Here is a 17006-nt window from a genome sequence, read left to right on the forward strand (position 1 = left end):
AAATCTGTCCCCACATTTTAAATTTACCTCCCCCTCCAATGCAAAATGGTTTTGCCCAGGTGCAAAGTTACACCATTTTTATGCTTTGCTCTCCTTAATGACTCTGGCCCGTTGGGCTTTAGGTAGCCTTGGGACAACCATGTGGGCATAGCAGAAATACAGTTAGTTACATGAGATAGTACAGAAGAAGAGAGATCAGGGAAAGAAATATTGATTTGGGTGTCATCAGTGTAGCGTTGGAAGTGGAAGCCAAATCAGCAAATTAGTACCACAAGAGAAGAGTTGTACAATGAAAAAAAGTAAAGGACCAAGAACAGAGCCTTGCTGGGACCCCAACAGATAGTGGGAGTAGAGGGGAGTGGTTCGATAGGTAGGAAGGGAACCAGTAAAGAACTGTGTCACGAAGGCCAATGGAGTGAAGAGTGTGTAGGAGAAGAGGAAATCAACAGTGTTAAAAGCAGCAGAGAGGTCCAGGAGAATGAGTATTGAGAAATGACCCTTAGATTTTTCAGTAAGTAGATCATTGATCACTTTTGTGAGAGCAGTTTCAGTGGAATGTTTGGGGCGGAAGCCTGATTGCAGAGAGTCGAGAATGGAATGAGAGGAGAGAATGTGAGACAGGTGTTTGCCTCCAATCTACTGGAGCGATTAGTATACAAAGGGGAGGAGAGAAATAGAGAGGTAGTTGGAGAGAGAGCCTGCATGGAAAGATGGTTCTTTAGAATTGCTGAGATGAGCGCATATTTAAAGGAGAATGGAAATGTGCCAGTGGAGAGCGACAGGTTGAAGAGGTGAGATCGAGTTGGGCATGCAGTGGAGGAGAGGGAGAGGAGAAGTTAGGAGAGAATAGGCTCAAGGGTACAGGTTTTAGTGTAATATGATGAGATAAGTGCAGATATTTCGTCTTCAGTTACTGGAGAGAATGAATTAAGGGTGGATTGGGTAGTGTAGGTAAAGGTGGGGTGTGTGGAATTTGGCATGAGAAAATATTTTGTCTTTGAAATAGGTGGCAAAATCATGGGCTGTGAGGGAGGAGGTGCAGGTGGGCTGAGAATTGAATTGAAGGTGGCAAAGAGGCGATGTGGATTAGAAGACTGGATGGGTATTAGAGATTTGAAGAATGTTTGCTTTGCAATTGAAAGGGTAATGCTGTAAGATGAAAAGATAAATTTATAGTGGAAGAAATCGGGATAGGAACAAGATTTCCTTCAATGGTGCTCTGCAGTGCGGGAGTGGTTTTGCAGGTAGCGGGTCTGTTTGGTGTGTCATGGTCTGGTTTGGATTGCCAAATACTATATGTGGTAGCTGGTGCTACATTGTCTATGGCTGATGTGAGTGTTTAGTTGTAGAAAGAGGCAACCTGATTAGGACAGGACAATGCAGTCATTGGAGAAAATAGTTGTTTTAGTGGAAATGAGAAGTGGATTGGGTTAAAAGTACTTGGGTGGTGTTGTGTACGTGTGGATTTGGGTGCATGGGTGAGGGCATGAGGTACGGTGAGGCTGAAGCAAAGCAGCTTGTAGTCGGAGAGTGGGAAGGCTAAGTTGAAGAAACTAGAGATGGAGCAGTATCGGGAGAAGACAAGGTCAAGTGAGTGTCCATCACAGTGGGTGGCAGATGAGTTTCATTGGGGGAGATCAAAAGAAGAATATAAGCAAAAGAAGTTTAGTGGCAGAAGAAACAGTGGGTGTATCAATGGGAATGTTGACATTGCCTAGTATAAGAGTAGGCAAGTCAAAGGATAGGAAATAAGTGAGCCAGGCCCAAAGTTGTCAAGGAATTGGGAAACTGGACTTGGGGGGGGGGTGGATTAATGACAGCAACACTAAGGTGGAGAGGATAAAATAGACGGATAGTGTGGACTTCAAAGGAAGAGATTGAGAGGAAGGGTTCAGACAGTATGACTTGGAAAGTGCAGCTTGGAGAAAGTAGAATGCCTACTCCACCACCTTGTCTGTTTCTTGGTCTGGGAGTATGACAGAGTTAAAGTCCCCCCTTAGGAGAGAGCTGCACGGAATGTAGTGTCAGAGGAGATGAGCCAGGTTTCTGTACTGTCAAGGAGGTTGAGGAATTTAGAAATTAATAGATCATGGATGAATGTAAGTTTGTTACAAACACATCTGGTGTTCCATAGTGCACAGGAGAAGGGAATAAAGAGTAGTAGAGATATATGGATAAGTTTGGATGGATTGCAAGTACGGGGTGGATGGAAAGGTTCGGGGAGGAGCGTGAGTAGATAGTGAGGATTGTACGGGGCCCAATGTTATGTGAGATGTCACTACTAGCCATTAGAAGGAGCAGGGTGAGAAAGAGGACATGCAAGGAGGATTTGTGGGTGTGAGGTTTATTTCTCTTCATGTAGGCTGGTGGGTGCAGGAGACAGAACAGTTCATGTGTACAGACTAACAAGGAGGGAAGTAGTGAAAGGGAAATCATAATCGAGGAGGGAGAAATAGGAAGATGGAGAAAGAAGAGGAGTTTGGAGAGAAGTGTGGTGACAGTAAATAGGAGAGAATGTAAATGATGGAGAGATGTGAATGAATGTATATTAGCTAGGGTAATGGGAAAGTGAAAAGGAACCATTCATCCAAATCATGAGGTGCAATGGAAGAGGTGAAGGATACTTTACTGCCCCCTGCCTGGGGTTAATGGAGTAGGCAGTTTCTGCCGCTCTGACACAACGAGGTCCAGCAGGATGCTGACTGTTGGGTGCCGAGTGTCCAGCAGCCAAACAGAGATGGTAACAGCAATCACAAATGAGCTCAGTGAGTAGCTGAACAGATCTTGAAACAACAATGGCAGTTGAGCTCTGTGGGTCCCACAGCTGAAGAGAAATGGTAGTTCATTAGATCCTAATATACATATTAATAAGGTCACCCTTTTCCTTTAGTAAGCAAACCTAGCTCTTTATAATTTAGTCATTCCTTTTATTAATGAGGTTGTCCGTCTCTAAATCCTCTCTAGTTCTCCTATATTCTTCTTGTGGAGTTCCAATCTGTACTCCATACTAGTGACTTATACAGTGGTAATGCTACGTTTGTATCAAGTGCATTTATTCCACAGGATTTTATTTGTCTTTGCATTGTGGCTACTAATCTCCTTTATGTCAGATTCCTATTTATATTCCTTTTCCATCTCATTTCTTTTCCACCAGTACTCCATTTAATGTGTAAGAAGGATAGTAATTAATGTAGCCTAGCTGCATAACCCTACATTTATCTACATTAAATGTATCTGCCATGATGGACCCAGTTTGCCATTTTGTCTAAATCTTCATGTAGGAAGTTACCATCTTGCTCTGATAGGACAAACCATCAAAAATCCTTTCCCTCTGTTACCCTGAAAGTGGGAAAGTTACAGAGCTGTTCATGTTTTGCTGGATCTAGGGCTTTTGTCCTTTTGATAAATACTCATTTATCTTTTTAAACTTGGCATCTTCTTGGGCTTCCAGCATACGCTTAAAATTTACATTTTATAAGAAATTTTGTGAGACACATAACTTTCATTCTATATTAGATGGGGATATTATATATTGGATTGACATGGGTTAATATAAATAGGGTTGGTGGAGGGACTATTGCAAATTTGCTGGACCACATGTAGACTGAAGTGTTATACACAACTACCCTCTTTTGTGATGTATTGGTTTATTTAATATTAGATTATATCTTGTTTTGTATTGTGAAAGCACCTTTTTTCTTAGGCATCTTTAGTTCATGTTCATAAATAATTGACATTTGTATTCCAAAGTAAAGTATATTATTATAATAGACTTCTGGAAAGATTCCATGATGCATATGCACTGTGAGCAGTGTTTTGAATATTGTGCAGCCTCGCCTAAACTGTGAATAGCTAGGCAGGTTTTAAAGCTACACTCCCTGTGGACAATCCATAAAGTATGTCTATTTTTCTTTATAAAGTGTGTCATTGGAATATGGATTAGGAAATTGAGAGAACAGGCTTGTGTCCCAGCATGTTGCACACTGTTCTCTGTAACTGTAGAAATGAAAGTGAAAAGCTTAGTTCATTAAGAACTATATATTTTTTATAACAGGGTAAAGGATATGTCCCCCTTTTGTGGACTTTTTTTTTTAAATTTCTAAATGTAAATCTCCCTTTTTTTTTTTTCAATTAATACCCTACCTGTCTATAATATATAGTTAGATACACACTCTAGTATAGTGTATTCAGCATTACCGAACAAGCAAAAAATGCTCCTGTCTTGGCAGACGCTGCCCCGTGCCTAAAGCTGCCTGACTGGGTTGTCAGAGAATTTGAATATTAGATACACTCTACTGGAGAGTGTATCTAACCAATGATTGTAGCTAGGCATGGGTTTAATTGGAGAAAACAGAGATGCAACAGGTATGTAAATATATCAAAAGAAACATGCACATTCCCAGATCTCTTAGATTACTGGGAACTGTGGTTACTATAATTTGGCTTTTTTTCACATTTGTAGACATAAATATTGGTTTGTTGCACTGGGATTACAGATGAGTGACACGTTAATTTTAACATTGTTCTAAAGTTCCCTGGCTGGTCATCCACTAAATGCTCTTTGTTCTCTAATATCCACTTGACCAGTTATTAATATAAACAGCAAGTCTTATACTCAGTCATTGTATTAAAGAACTAGAACATATTTTTGGTTATACTTGCTCCACTGATTTGAATGAGAATAGGTCTAGAACTCCTACAATCCTGTACCCAAGGCTATCCCCAAAATGCCCCTATCATAATCCGACACTGCAGATGAGATGCAAAAATATGGGGAGTCAGGGATATGGATGGTGAATTAGAAGCATATGCTGATTGTTGGGGACAGAACAAAGGTGAACACTCACAGGAGAAATGCCTTACATTGTCATATTAATACAGATTGTAACCAGATCAGTGTTTTTCTCCTTTACTTTGGAGGTCAGGACATCTTCATGACAGAGGAGCAGAAAAAGTATTACAATGCTATGAAGAAGTTGGGCTCAAAGAAGCCACAGAAGCCTATCCCTAGGCCATTGGTAAGGGCTCTGATAAAACAAAGTAAAATATAATATAAAACTGTTTATTTGTGTAGCGACGTCATCTGTTTTCTACTTTACACTCTGCACATCAACATGTACATATTAGGAATAATACTATGGAATTTTGTTTTATAATTGCTTTGTGTTTTCAAATACCTATAGCCACATATATCACTACCCAGCTTTAGTCTTTTCACCCAAAAAATCCCCATGCTGATATTGCCAGCAATGCTGAGTAACACTTGATTCTTGCCTTGCTGTATGGAGGCTGGTTTCATGAATTAGCTTTTTAATCTACAATTCAACAAAGGAACATATTTTAAAGTTGAATCTACATAGAATCATTATTATTTAAAACCTCAAAATATTGTCACTGCAACAGGAGTTGTTTCCAAAAAGAAAACAAAATTAGAAATGTTTAATGCTGACCAAAACTGACTGAATTTGCCCTTTGGCCTAATAGCCATGTGACATGATCACTATTCAATTTAGCCACACACTTTGGTGGACATATTGGACAAGATTCGGTAAGTTAGTCCTCAAGTGAGCGGCCAGATTACTTCCTGACCATATGTGGGTCTGTTTGCATGGTCAGAAGAGGACTGCATAAGTAGAATAGTAGTCATCTTCTGACCACATGTAACAATATCCACAATAATGGTCCTATCTATTTCTCTAAGCTTGTTCTTAGACCTAACTCTGCCAAATAACACTGTTTGTGTGCCCCATGGAAAACTGCCATTATTACTGGTGATATTGTACATGTCTGGCCAGCTTACTGTATAGCAACAGATATTTGTTTTCATTGTCCCTTGCATTAGATTGCTCAAAGCTAATTTCTAATTGGTTGCTGTGAGTTGCTGTACATTTACACTTGTATACATTTGTATATACATTAGTATATAATCACCGATGTGTGTTAAAACTACATTGGATATCTTTGTTTTTATGCTGATAAAATGCTGATTGCTATCGGCATCATAGAGGGCCTACTGGAAACAGATGGAGACCTATTAAAGTTAGTTTAGAATTGACCCATACATATTTTATGCTTTTATTCTTCTGCCAGATATTTTCATAGAACATCCGGCTGTTATATATGTGTATGTATAAATATATATGTGTATGTATAAATATATATGTGTGTGTGTTTGTGTGTATGTATATATATATATATATATATATATATATATATATATATATATATATATGTGTGTATATGTTTTAGCACACATTGTAATAAGGAATAACAGTCTGGCATGTGCTGACTCTTGCATTCTTAACTATTTAATATATGTATATATCTATATCCTTTTCCAAACAACAGAATAGATTCCAAGGAGCCATCTTTGACTTGATCACACAACAAGCATTTGATATAATCATCATGATTCTCATTTGTCTGAACATGGTTACCATGATGGTGGAGACAGATGATCAGACCGATTATGCAGAGAATGTCCTCTACTGGGTTAATGTAGTTTTTATCATCTTTTTTACCACGGAGTGTGTGCTGAAACTCACTGCATTGCGACATTACTACTTTACCGTGGGATGGAATATTTTTGACTTTGTTGTAGTAATTCTTTCTATTGTTGGTAAGTATGCCTCATTGTGAACACATTAGTGTCCTTCACAGGAAGCTATGAGTGTTTGTGGCCTTTCATCCTAATGCCATAAAGAAGCAGACATAAAAAGACAGACAAGGGAAGGAGGACTGTGTAGATATTTCATATAGAAAACAATGCTTTAAGGTTCTCTTGTACTGTTGGATGTTGGAGATGAGCAAATTGATTGTATCCAAATGTGATATTTGTAAGAATCTATCAGATTTGGCAGTGCCAAATTAATTTACAAATCGACCCTGATTCTTGCACTACTGAATACAATGTCATAGAATAATCAGTCAATGAAAAGAAAAGAAGAACAACCATTATCACATGACTATATAATTATAAATTTAGCATGTGTACATTGTGAAACCCAATCCTCTTGCATGTATGAGGGGAGGGACGACTCTCAATGCTCTTAGTGGTCTTCTTGACTCTTCTACACTGCTCTGCATATTGTGCTACAGCACTGCTCTGTAAACTATACTGATTTGTCTGTTTACACAGGCATCTAATAACCATATTGGACTGTAAAAGCTTTGTACAATTTTACATATTTATTATAATTTACATTGTCACCTTTCAGCATAGTAAATAACATAATAGGTGATTCCACATATGCATTCTACAAATTGTCACACGTTTTGTTATTTGCTTTAATAGATTTCTTAAACGGCAAAATCTAAAAAATAATACTAACACCATCTTACCAAGCTGTCATTCACATTAGTCACACCTCACAGAAACTAAGAAGTCTCTGCGGTAGACATTCCAATTACTCTCTGTGGGAAGTTGCTTTTTAATCACTGAGTTGCTGAAGTTTAACAATTTTAAGATCTTGAATTGCTTGCAGATCAAATTTTAGCAATTTGCCAATTAACCATTAGCCATACTTGGTTGTTACAGCAAAATAAAAAGATGCAAGACTACGCCTGCGCTGCCCCCCTCCACTGGAACAAGCTCCCTCCCTCCATCAGAACTTCCCCATATCTGTCCAGTTTCAAACGGGCTTTAAAAACCCACCTTTTTCTTAAAGCCTTCCAGTCTCCCACTCAACTTCCTACCTTTTCTTCTGCCTCTTCCCCTCTTTCCCCTTCCCTTATCCTTATCCTCCGTCCCTCCTTCTCTCCCCCGTGTCCCTGTCTGTCTACCCCACCCCTTAGATTGTACGCACCTTTGTGCAGGGCCATATCTCCTCCTGTCTTCACCACTTTTAACTCTGCTCTCCAGCTACCTCGCCGCCCTCCTCTTCCCAGAACCCCCCACCCCCCCATCCCCTCTCGCTCCCTCCTCTCCCCTCTGGGGGTCTCCCTGTCATTCTTGCCCTCCCTCTTGGACTCCGTCGTTGGCGGACCTTCCCCTCTCCCCTCCCCCGCCCCTTTAGCTGTGCTTGAGCTCACTGAGTTACTGTGCTTATTGTTTTCTGTACTGTGCTGTCTCACCTCGTATTGTACTTTTGTTTGTCCCTGTAAGGCACTACGGACACCTAGTGGCGCCCTATAAATAAAAATTAATAATAATAATAATAATAATAATAAAAGATGCAGCATAAAAAGGAAAAAAAAAAATTAAAAAATGAATAGCCCTGTCCATTATTCAACCACAACTGGGTGGCATAGATGCCAGTCCGGGGGTTCCAATCTTGTTGCCCTCTGGAAGGGGGGGGGAGGAGGGTGCACATATTAGGGCAGCAGTCCATGGTCTTCCTGTTATAGTACAACCCATCCTAGGCTGTCTAGCACCAGTGCTGGTTAAAGATTAAAGGGTCCTATTTATAAATGGCTGCATATGCACCCGTTAATTATCATCCCTTAACACAATGATAAGAGATGATATTACCCGGCCCATTTATTAAAAAATCATGCCGGGACAGTGCATTAGATAGGAGGCTGTCCCAGGGATGACTTTGCTAAACTAACATCTCTGGACCTGGAGTCTTTATTGCGCATGAACGCAATTAGTTCACGCATGCGCAGAATCATATTCATTGGTTAACGGACGGGAGAGCAGGAAGGCTGCCGGAGAGGGAACCAAATATCCCTCTCCTGCGATGCTCTTCCCATAGGGCGGAACATCGGGGTCAGGTTCCAAAAAGCTATGTTTTTTGAGCTTGTTAAATTTATACAGATCACAGTCCCCGTTGAAAATTATGGGGACTGTGGTTTAATGCGAGACTTAGCCTAATGCACGAAATATCTATGATATCTCCTGCGTTAGGCTTTTGTTATATAGAAGTGTTACTTAAAAATGCCTAAACCATGTTGAAAATGCTGTTTCCGCATTGTTTATGGCTTGGTAAATAGGTCCCTTAGAGAGGGGGCTCTGCCACCTAATTCTTTAAATTATTTTGTATTATTATTACACAGTACGTAGCTCAGGTACTCTGTGTACAAACAGATTATGCCATAAGCCTACGGATACTATACACAAGGCATGTATGCGCAATGCACTTTTACACCGTTTACAAATATCAGTGTGACAAATTGAAATTGGTATTGCATACACGACAATGAATACTAGCTCATGAAACATTAGAGATGCTTTGTTTTGTTTTTTTCTTTTTAATCCACGCCACTCTATTAATGTTGTATCACATTTATTGGTTTTGTATTTAATAGATATTTATTGTAAAATCATATAGTGCATGTTATGTAGGAACATTCGTGCTATCAATATTATGTGCTAAAAAGTATCTTTTCTCTCCTAGGTATGTTCCTGGCTGATTTGATTACAAAATACTTTGTGTCACCAACACTCTTCAGAGTCATCCGTTTGGCTCGTATTGGCCGTATTCTTCGCTTAATCAAAGGAGCCAAAGGAATTCGAACCCTGCTTTTTGCCTTAATGATGTCATTGCCGGCCTTATTTAATATTGGCCTGCTTTTGTTTCTTGTCATGTTTATATTTTCCATTTTCGGAATGTCTAACTTTGCCTACGTAAAGAAAGAAGCGGGGATAGATGACATGTTCAACTTTGAGACATTTGGCAATAGTATGATCTGCTTATTTCAGGTCACTACCTCTGCTGGCTGGGACGGCTTACTGTTGCCCATCTTAAACCGCCCCCCAGATTGTGACCCTAAAAAAGAAAATCCAGGAAGTCCAATGCAAGGTGATTGCGGGAACCCCTCTGTGGGGATATTTTTCTTTGTCAGCTACATAATCATATCCTTTCTTATAGTGGTGAATATGTACATTGCTATAATCCTAGAAAATTTTAGTGTGGCTACAGAAGAGAGCGCAGATCCTTTAAGTGAAGATGATTTTGAAACATTTTATGAAATCTGGGAGAAATTTGACCCTGATGCCACACAGTTTATCCAGTTTAGCAAACTTCCAGATTTTGCAGATGCCTTGGAGCACCCACTGAGAGTTCCCAAGCCAAACACTATTGAACTAATTGCCATGGATTTGCCTATGGTGAGCGGTGACAGAATTCATTGTCTGGATGTTCTATTTGCCTTCACCAAACGTGTACTTGGAGAGAGCGGTGAGCTTGATATATTGCGGCAGCAAATGGAAGAGCGTTTTGTAGCCTCTAACCCTTCAAAAGTGTCTTACGAGCCCATCACTACTACGCTCAGGCGCAAACAAGAGGCTGTATCGGCTGTTGTTATTCAGCAGGCATACAGACGTCACTTATCAAAACGTGGATTTGTTTGTAGAAATCCGTCTTCAACCATAATGGAGAATGGAGGAACAAATATGGACAGGAAGGAAGGCACCCCTTCTACGGCATCCCTGCCATCCTATGACAGTGTAACTAAACCTGAAAAGGAAAGACAAGAAAGAATAGAAGAAGTAGAGAGAGCGAAAAAAAAAAAATATGTCAGGGACTCCAAGTATTGAAAATAAAGTTAACATTTCACATTTACAAGCAAAGGTTGTTTACAAATTTAATATATAAATGCAGATCAGCTATGAAGATCAATACCAAACAATCTGCTTATTGTGACATTGTTGCATTTTAAGGCAGTGACGCACCGCCTAGTTAAAAGACTAATACGAGGATGTTATATTGTTGGGCAGGTGGATACTGCATGTCCCCCATCAATAAATGCAACTTAGGAGAAACAACCAGAGCTGTAAGGAATAGTCCAATTCCAGAGCAGCCAAATGGAGTTTTTCTCATATTATTATGAAAATCAAAAAAGCACCACTTAGGGGTTTGATTGTTCATGCAAAACTATATTTGCATTGTTACATTAGTCAAGCAGCAAAACAAGACAAAAAAAGACAAAAATATCTGGCAAAAAAAAAAATTAAAAAAGCAAAAAAAAATAAAACACAAAAAAAAACTAAACATTATGCCCAATGCCGCATAATTGTCACAATTTATTTATATATCTGCATACTTTTTCTACATGGGCTTCATGTGATTTGGGAGATGGGAAAATCAGGTTATTCTTCGGGCTGAGGGGCATTTGCTCAGACCAATTCCAAAAAAAATGTAATAAATTGTGCTCGTTCAATGCATAGAAATGACTTGCATGATGGCATGCTGTGATCAGAATCATGCATGAAGACTCATACAACACATAACATCAGTACTCCGTCCTCTGCAGTGGGTAAGCCATAAGATTGAGGCAGTCCACTGAATACTGACCACTGTTTCTGGGGACAACTTAGTATATATACCCTTCACCAATATTTACCAATTCTAACTTTTACACATAATGGCTAGGGATTAAAGCAAGACAGAACGATTTGTGTATGTTTATTAAAATATGTTAAATAACATCACTTTTGCACATATTACACACAAATTTAAAAAAAAAAAAAAAAGTTGCTGCTTGAAGTTTCCTTTCTTGGGGTACTATAAAAACAGTAAAAAGATAAGAAAATAGCTTCTAATTCTATGTCACTGTAAACCAAAATCTAGGGCTTATGAACTTCTGCTTTTGTATTTTGCAATGTTTTTAGTCACCATTCTACAAAGGGCATATATTTAGCAGAAGTAAAGTTGCAATACATAGAAAACTGGTAGGGTAATTTTCATGACACCGTGTTGTCAGACTATGCAGATGGCTTCCACTTCATATGGGCAGGGTTTGGGAAGAAGGTAACTTTGTTTCAGTTTGGACAATTCACAGCTTAGCACTTTAAAATGACAAGTTTGCTCTTTGTTTTCAGTTATAACATGTCTTTTGTAACAAATTAACTAAAGAAATGTATTTGGCACCATAGCCTCATAGACAACAATGATCATAGATTGCAAAATGTTTTTTATTTTTATTTCTTAAGCTATTACAATGCATTGTGAAATGCAGGGAGTCACCTCCGCAAAGCTCTGGGACATAACCCGTAGTCATTTTTTACATCTTATTTGCGCCATCGTATGATTTCAAATGATATGATTTAGGGTGACTCAGCCAGGAATGTTTGAGACTCAGAAAGTTTTCAATGAATGTTTAGCTAAGAAGTCCTATCGGCCTTCTGCTTATGTCTTTTTTAATTTTGGAAGAGTCATTTATATCATCATTTTATTTTAACGTTTAGATGAGGACACCTTGCTGGTACTGCAGTAACATTATGCAAAAAGAAAAAGCATGCTGTACTCTGTTTTAATAGCTGATGCTGCTGAAAATTCTAAAGAGTTTATTTGGAGTAAATGTGGTATAAGAAGAAAGTCGTTCTTGGTGTGGACCAAAAAAATTGCCTGATATTTAACCAATACGCAGAATGCATGAAATGCCATGTTGTACATTACCATTTGGTATCAATCCATGACTAGATTTTCAATTGTTTTTCACTTAAGATCATACCTCTGTGCCAAGTGGAACTTCTTAGTCTATTTCAAAATCAGTGACATAAATGAAGCTGATAAGTGTGGGAAAAGGAATTTGTATCCATTTACAGCTAAGATAGGGTGTATTATAAACCAATTCCATACATATGTACAGGCTATGTTGTAAACAGCACAAAAAGCTGATCAGTGTGGTTCAACTTTTTAAGAGGATATTATAAATGCTGTAAAATATCATTCTTTTATTGACATGTTCTTTTGTAAATACAAACAAAAATGACAAATTAAATAGAATGGCTTCTGGCGTATGCCATTGTCATCTTTATGTTTTATTTTAGAATTATTTTGTAAAATTCCAGATGCTTTAGCGTGAAATGTATATCCCTGAAGATAAAACGCAAACTATCTTACAAGTCGTCTTTTCTCATTCCAGTGTGCAATAAATTCTGACCACTTCTATGCAACATTTGGCTAACCTTCATATAAATATATTTATGCTGTGAGAAGTGAAGATGTTTTTATATAGCCACTTGCAACGAGTTGCTGAGGCTGGTGATATCACAAAGCTACATTTTACAGTGTTTCCAAACCGTTTTGTTTTATTATTTGATACATACATTTTTCCATATATTAAGTATATCCTGCTTTATTTCAACTCTCTAACAGATAATCTATACTTAATGAACAGTCCCCAGCATATGCTGATTGCTAGCTTTTTTCTTTTGAAGTGCAGGTAGCAGAGTGACATCATCACCAGCAGAAAAGGGGCACTGATAAATTTGATGTCTTACATTTTTTGTATGTCTTTAATTTGGGCAAGGGAAGGGATGATGAAAAATGGAGCTTCACTAAATAAAACAAGTACCAATGCATTGTTCAGTCTGTGATGCAGTGTTTCTCTGAAACTCAAAGATGGCGGAGCAGGAAAACAGCTTTTTGTAAAAATTAAAAATATTTAATATTGAACAAATCACAGTTCGCAGATTATTTCCAGGACTGGATTCGTCAATCGACAAATTACCCAAGCCATCATTAGAGGGCTGGAGAGGGTGCAGTATGGCACCCATGGCCACTCCTGTATTTAAAAGATGATGGCTGGCACTGAGAGATATTAGGGTTTTCTTTTAGTGCAATGCATAGTGCAGTACATGATCGGCATATAGCCCCTATGTGGCCATGTAGCGGTTTACCGGACTTCAGTCGTCCATGCAAGAAGTCATATAGCAGATTTGGCGGTTTCTGGAGAAAAAATAATTCCACTTATTATCCTACAGGAATTGTCCCTTTTTATAGCATATTATGAGGCATGTATTTTGGTAGTGCTACGGTATTATGTGCCTTTATTTTTTGGTCCCGCCCCTCCCCCTTCCCCCAGCCAAAAGTTACCAGCCCTCCACTTTAAGGTACCTGTCATGAAACTTCCAGAGGACCTCAATATTCATACTGGACTAACCAACAATTGTGTCAATAACATCCGCATTTCACAGATAATCAGAACTTTTATGTAACTCTCTCTGCTCACGTTATCTATAGCTCAACATATTAAAATTTAATTCTAAAAACGTCTAGTTGGACCAGAACTGGGGTTTCTTTCCTTCCAATTGGTTTTTTTCCCCTGCTTTTATGCTATTTATCTTTTTGTTTTTAATTTATATATTGTTATTGAGACAAACTGTTAAGCAATGTAAGAGGACACTAGTGAAACTAGTAAAGATTAATTGTGTATTAGCAAAATGCATGGTGGCTGATGCTAATCTGACCCAATCTTGATTTTAAAAAAAATACATTACTACCACAAGTGAAAAGGAAAATGAAATAAACATTAGTCTTTTTATTGTAGAAGAAAATGGTGTCTGCTGTGTGCCTTTTTGATGCTTTTGAATGTTTTTACGTTCTTTCAGGTATGCAAAATTCATTTTGTATTTTGAAATAAAACTTCACATTCATGGATTTCTCTATAAAGTAAAACATTCAAGGAGTGTGTTAAATCACAACAAAGAAAACATTTTTTCACCACTGTTCATTGTTTTCCCAATGTAAATGTATTGTTTGTCTTTCCTTGTGAAAGCATAAAACATAGGTGCTGCATAATACCATCACTTGATCAATAAAATACATAGTGTTACATTATGTAAACCGCTTGTGAACACTTTATGGTAGAAAGTGTTTCTTACATGAAGTAATAGAATACATTTACTAGCAATATCATAACATTGCACATCATATCTTCATGTGCACTGATTTACAGGATCACATAGCCTTAGCTGCATGCACCTTGTTGTATTAATCTGCTCCACAGTTGAGAGTAAGGGTACATCCAGACTCCCTGTTACCGTTTTGGTTTGGTTAAATGGTCTTGACCATTTAACCAGCTGAGACACCATAATATTAGTTACATGAAAGTTACAAAGCACCTGTACCCTTAAATTACCCCAAACTTTTAATAATTGGCAGGAGGTTTTCTTTGCAGTTGCCTAAATCTGCACTACCACCTACTACCTAAATTTTACTAACCTACTGTTTCTCCAAACTGGAGCTCTGGAAGCTGCTCCACACAGACATTGTTCCTATTTCATTTGCCATTTTATTATTACTGTAATGGCTTTGTATGGTTCCACAGTCAATACTTCACAGTTCTAGACGGTGTGGAAACATAAAACCGTGACATATTATCAGTATTAATTTATATAGTGCCATCATATTTGAAGGTAGACAAGGTAGATGCAGATATGAAAATGGGGTAGGGATGGCTCTGCTCATGAAGAGCTTACATCCTAGTGGGAAAAGGACACAGCTGAGACAATATTGTGGAGATTGGAACAGATATAAGGGTGTACCAGTGTGAATAGTATAGGAGGGAGTAGTTAAACTTTAAGAAAGAGATGGCTTTTCAGAGATTGTTTAAAGATTCAAAGGCTGGGGAGAGTCTGATTAGGAGTGGTAGGGAATACCATAAATGGATAGCGGCACAGGAGAAACCTTGTAGGTGGGAGTAAGATGCAGTTTGATGAGATGAGGCACAGTTCAGAGGTAGATTTAAGAGGCTGTGAGGGATAGTATTTCAAATATTTACAAGGTTTGATGTGTATGAAGGGGTGATGGTGTTTGAAGGCTTTGAAAATGAGGGTAAGTATCTTGAATTGGATTCTGGAAAATATGGGAAGTCAGTGTAGGGATTTGCAGAGTGAGGAAGACCAGCTTGCTGCCGCATTTAGGATGGATATAGGTGAGGACGGATGGGTGACGGGAATGCTAGGTAGTAGGATGTTGTAGTAGTTGAGGCAGAAGATGGTGAGAGAATTAGTTGCATCTTTGGTAAGAAAAGGTTATATTCTAGCAAAATGTTGAAGGTGGAGATGTCAGGACCTGGAGAAAGATTCAATGTCAGAAATAAAGCAAACTGTGAAGTCACTTGTGACACCAAGGCAGTGAGCTTAGGAGGAAATTGTGGTGTTGTTGATAGTGAGTAAGATTTGTGGGGAGGTGGCGACTCTGGACAGGAGGGAAGATAAGCTGTGTTTTGGAAATGTGGATCTCTAGGTAGCATTGGGACATCCATGTGAAAATAGCAGAGATACAGCTAGTCACTTGCGATACTAAAGAAGTGGAGAGGTTGAAGGAGGAGTTGTAGATTTGAGTTAGTTTCATCAGTGTAGAGGTGGTAATGGAGGCCAAATGAGCAAACTAATTCACCCGGTGGTAATCGTAAAAAACGATTACCACTATGCCAGCATGGACAAGCCCTACAAAAAAAAACCTGAAATGCTGCAAAACCGAATGGAAAATAAACAGAATTACCTTCAAGACAACGCTGGAGATCTCCGTTTGGATCAGCATGATGACGGCAAGTGATTCCGATTGAAGAAGTGTTCATCGGTGCAGGCTGACGTCATTGCGACATCTGTCACTAGAAATTTAAAGCGGCAAAGTCGGGTCCACTAACGTTAAGTGTTTAAACACTAAACCTGACAGCACCTTGTGGAACAAAGGCTTATTCACTCTGGGGACTCTTGCGATCGAACTGCATCTGGCCGTGATTGCGCACTTTTGTTTCATAAGGAGGACAGATAAGCCTTTGTTTTTATATTCAATGTATGGTCATATTATTGCTCTTATTGGTTTTTTATCTTTATATTAAAAGTTTTTAGAATCTATGAGCTTGAACATTTTTGAGATGTAAATTAATCAGTGATAAGGACGTAGTACACCATTGTAGATATCCTTTTGAGTTTCAGTATATGCTTGGATTCGCTCCTCGAGGAAGAAAAGAAGGTTCCAATATTTATCAGATAAGCTGTTCAATAATTATTTCTTGGTACGAGTCCTCATTGGCACTCCTTCACTTCACAATTTGTTTTAGGAAGAATTCCGCTATGGGTGGCGCTTCTTTTTCTTCTTCTTTTTGATCCCAGGAAAGAAATGTGTCATGAAGGCCAATGCAATTAAGGGTTTGCCGAAGAACAGGGTGATCAACTGTATCGAAAGCTGCACAGAGGATGAATATGGAGAAGTGACCCTTAGATTTTGCTATAAGTAGATCATTGATCAGTCTCTGTGGACCGTTGGGGGTGGAATGGAGTGAAAGCAGTAACTGAAATAGTTTGGACACAAAGGAAAGGAGAGATATAG

At 38.6% G+C, this 17006-nt stretch overlaps 1 protein-coding gene across 1 annotated transcript in view; it reads left to right on the forward strand.

The window, feature by feature from the left end:
* The window catches only part of SCN8A (sodium voltage-gated channel alpha subunit 8), a 178055-nt gene extending 163831 nt beyond the window's left edge, over positions 1-14224 (forward strand). Inside the window, exons 25-27 of the mRNA XM_075199295.1 lie at positions 4914-5018; positions 6349-6619; positions 9339-14224. Coding sequence (XP_075055396.1) covers positions 4914-5018; positions 6349-6619; positions 9339-10480 — 1518 coding nt within the window. The 3' untranslated portion in view covers positions 10481-14224. The remainder of the gene's footprint in view (positions 1-4913; positions 5019-6348; positions 6620-9338) is intronic.
* Positions 14225-17006: the final 2782 nt, after the last annotated feature.

This window comes from Mixophyes fleayi, chromosome 2 (assembly GCF_038048845.1).
Source record: "Mixophyes fleayi isolate aMixFle1 chromosome 2, aMixFle1.hap1, whole genome shotgun sequence".
In the NCBI taxonomy this organism is placed as follows: domain Eukaryota; kingdom Metazoa; phylum Chordata; class Amphibia; order Anura; family Limnodynastidae; genus Mixophyes; species Mixophyes fleayi.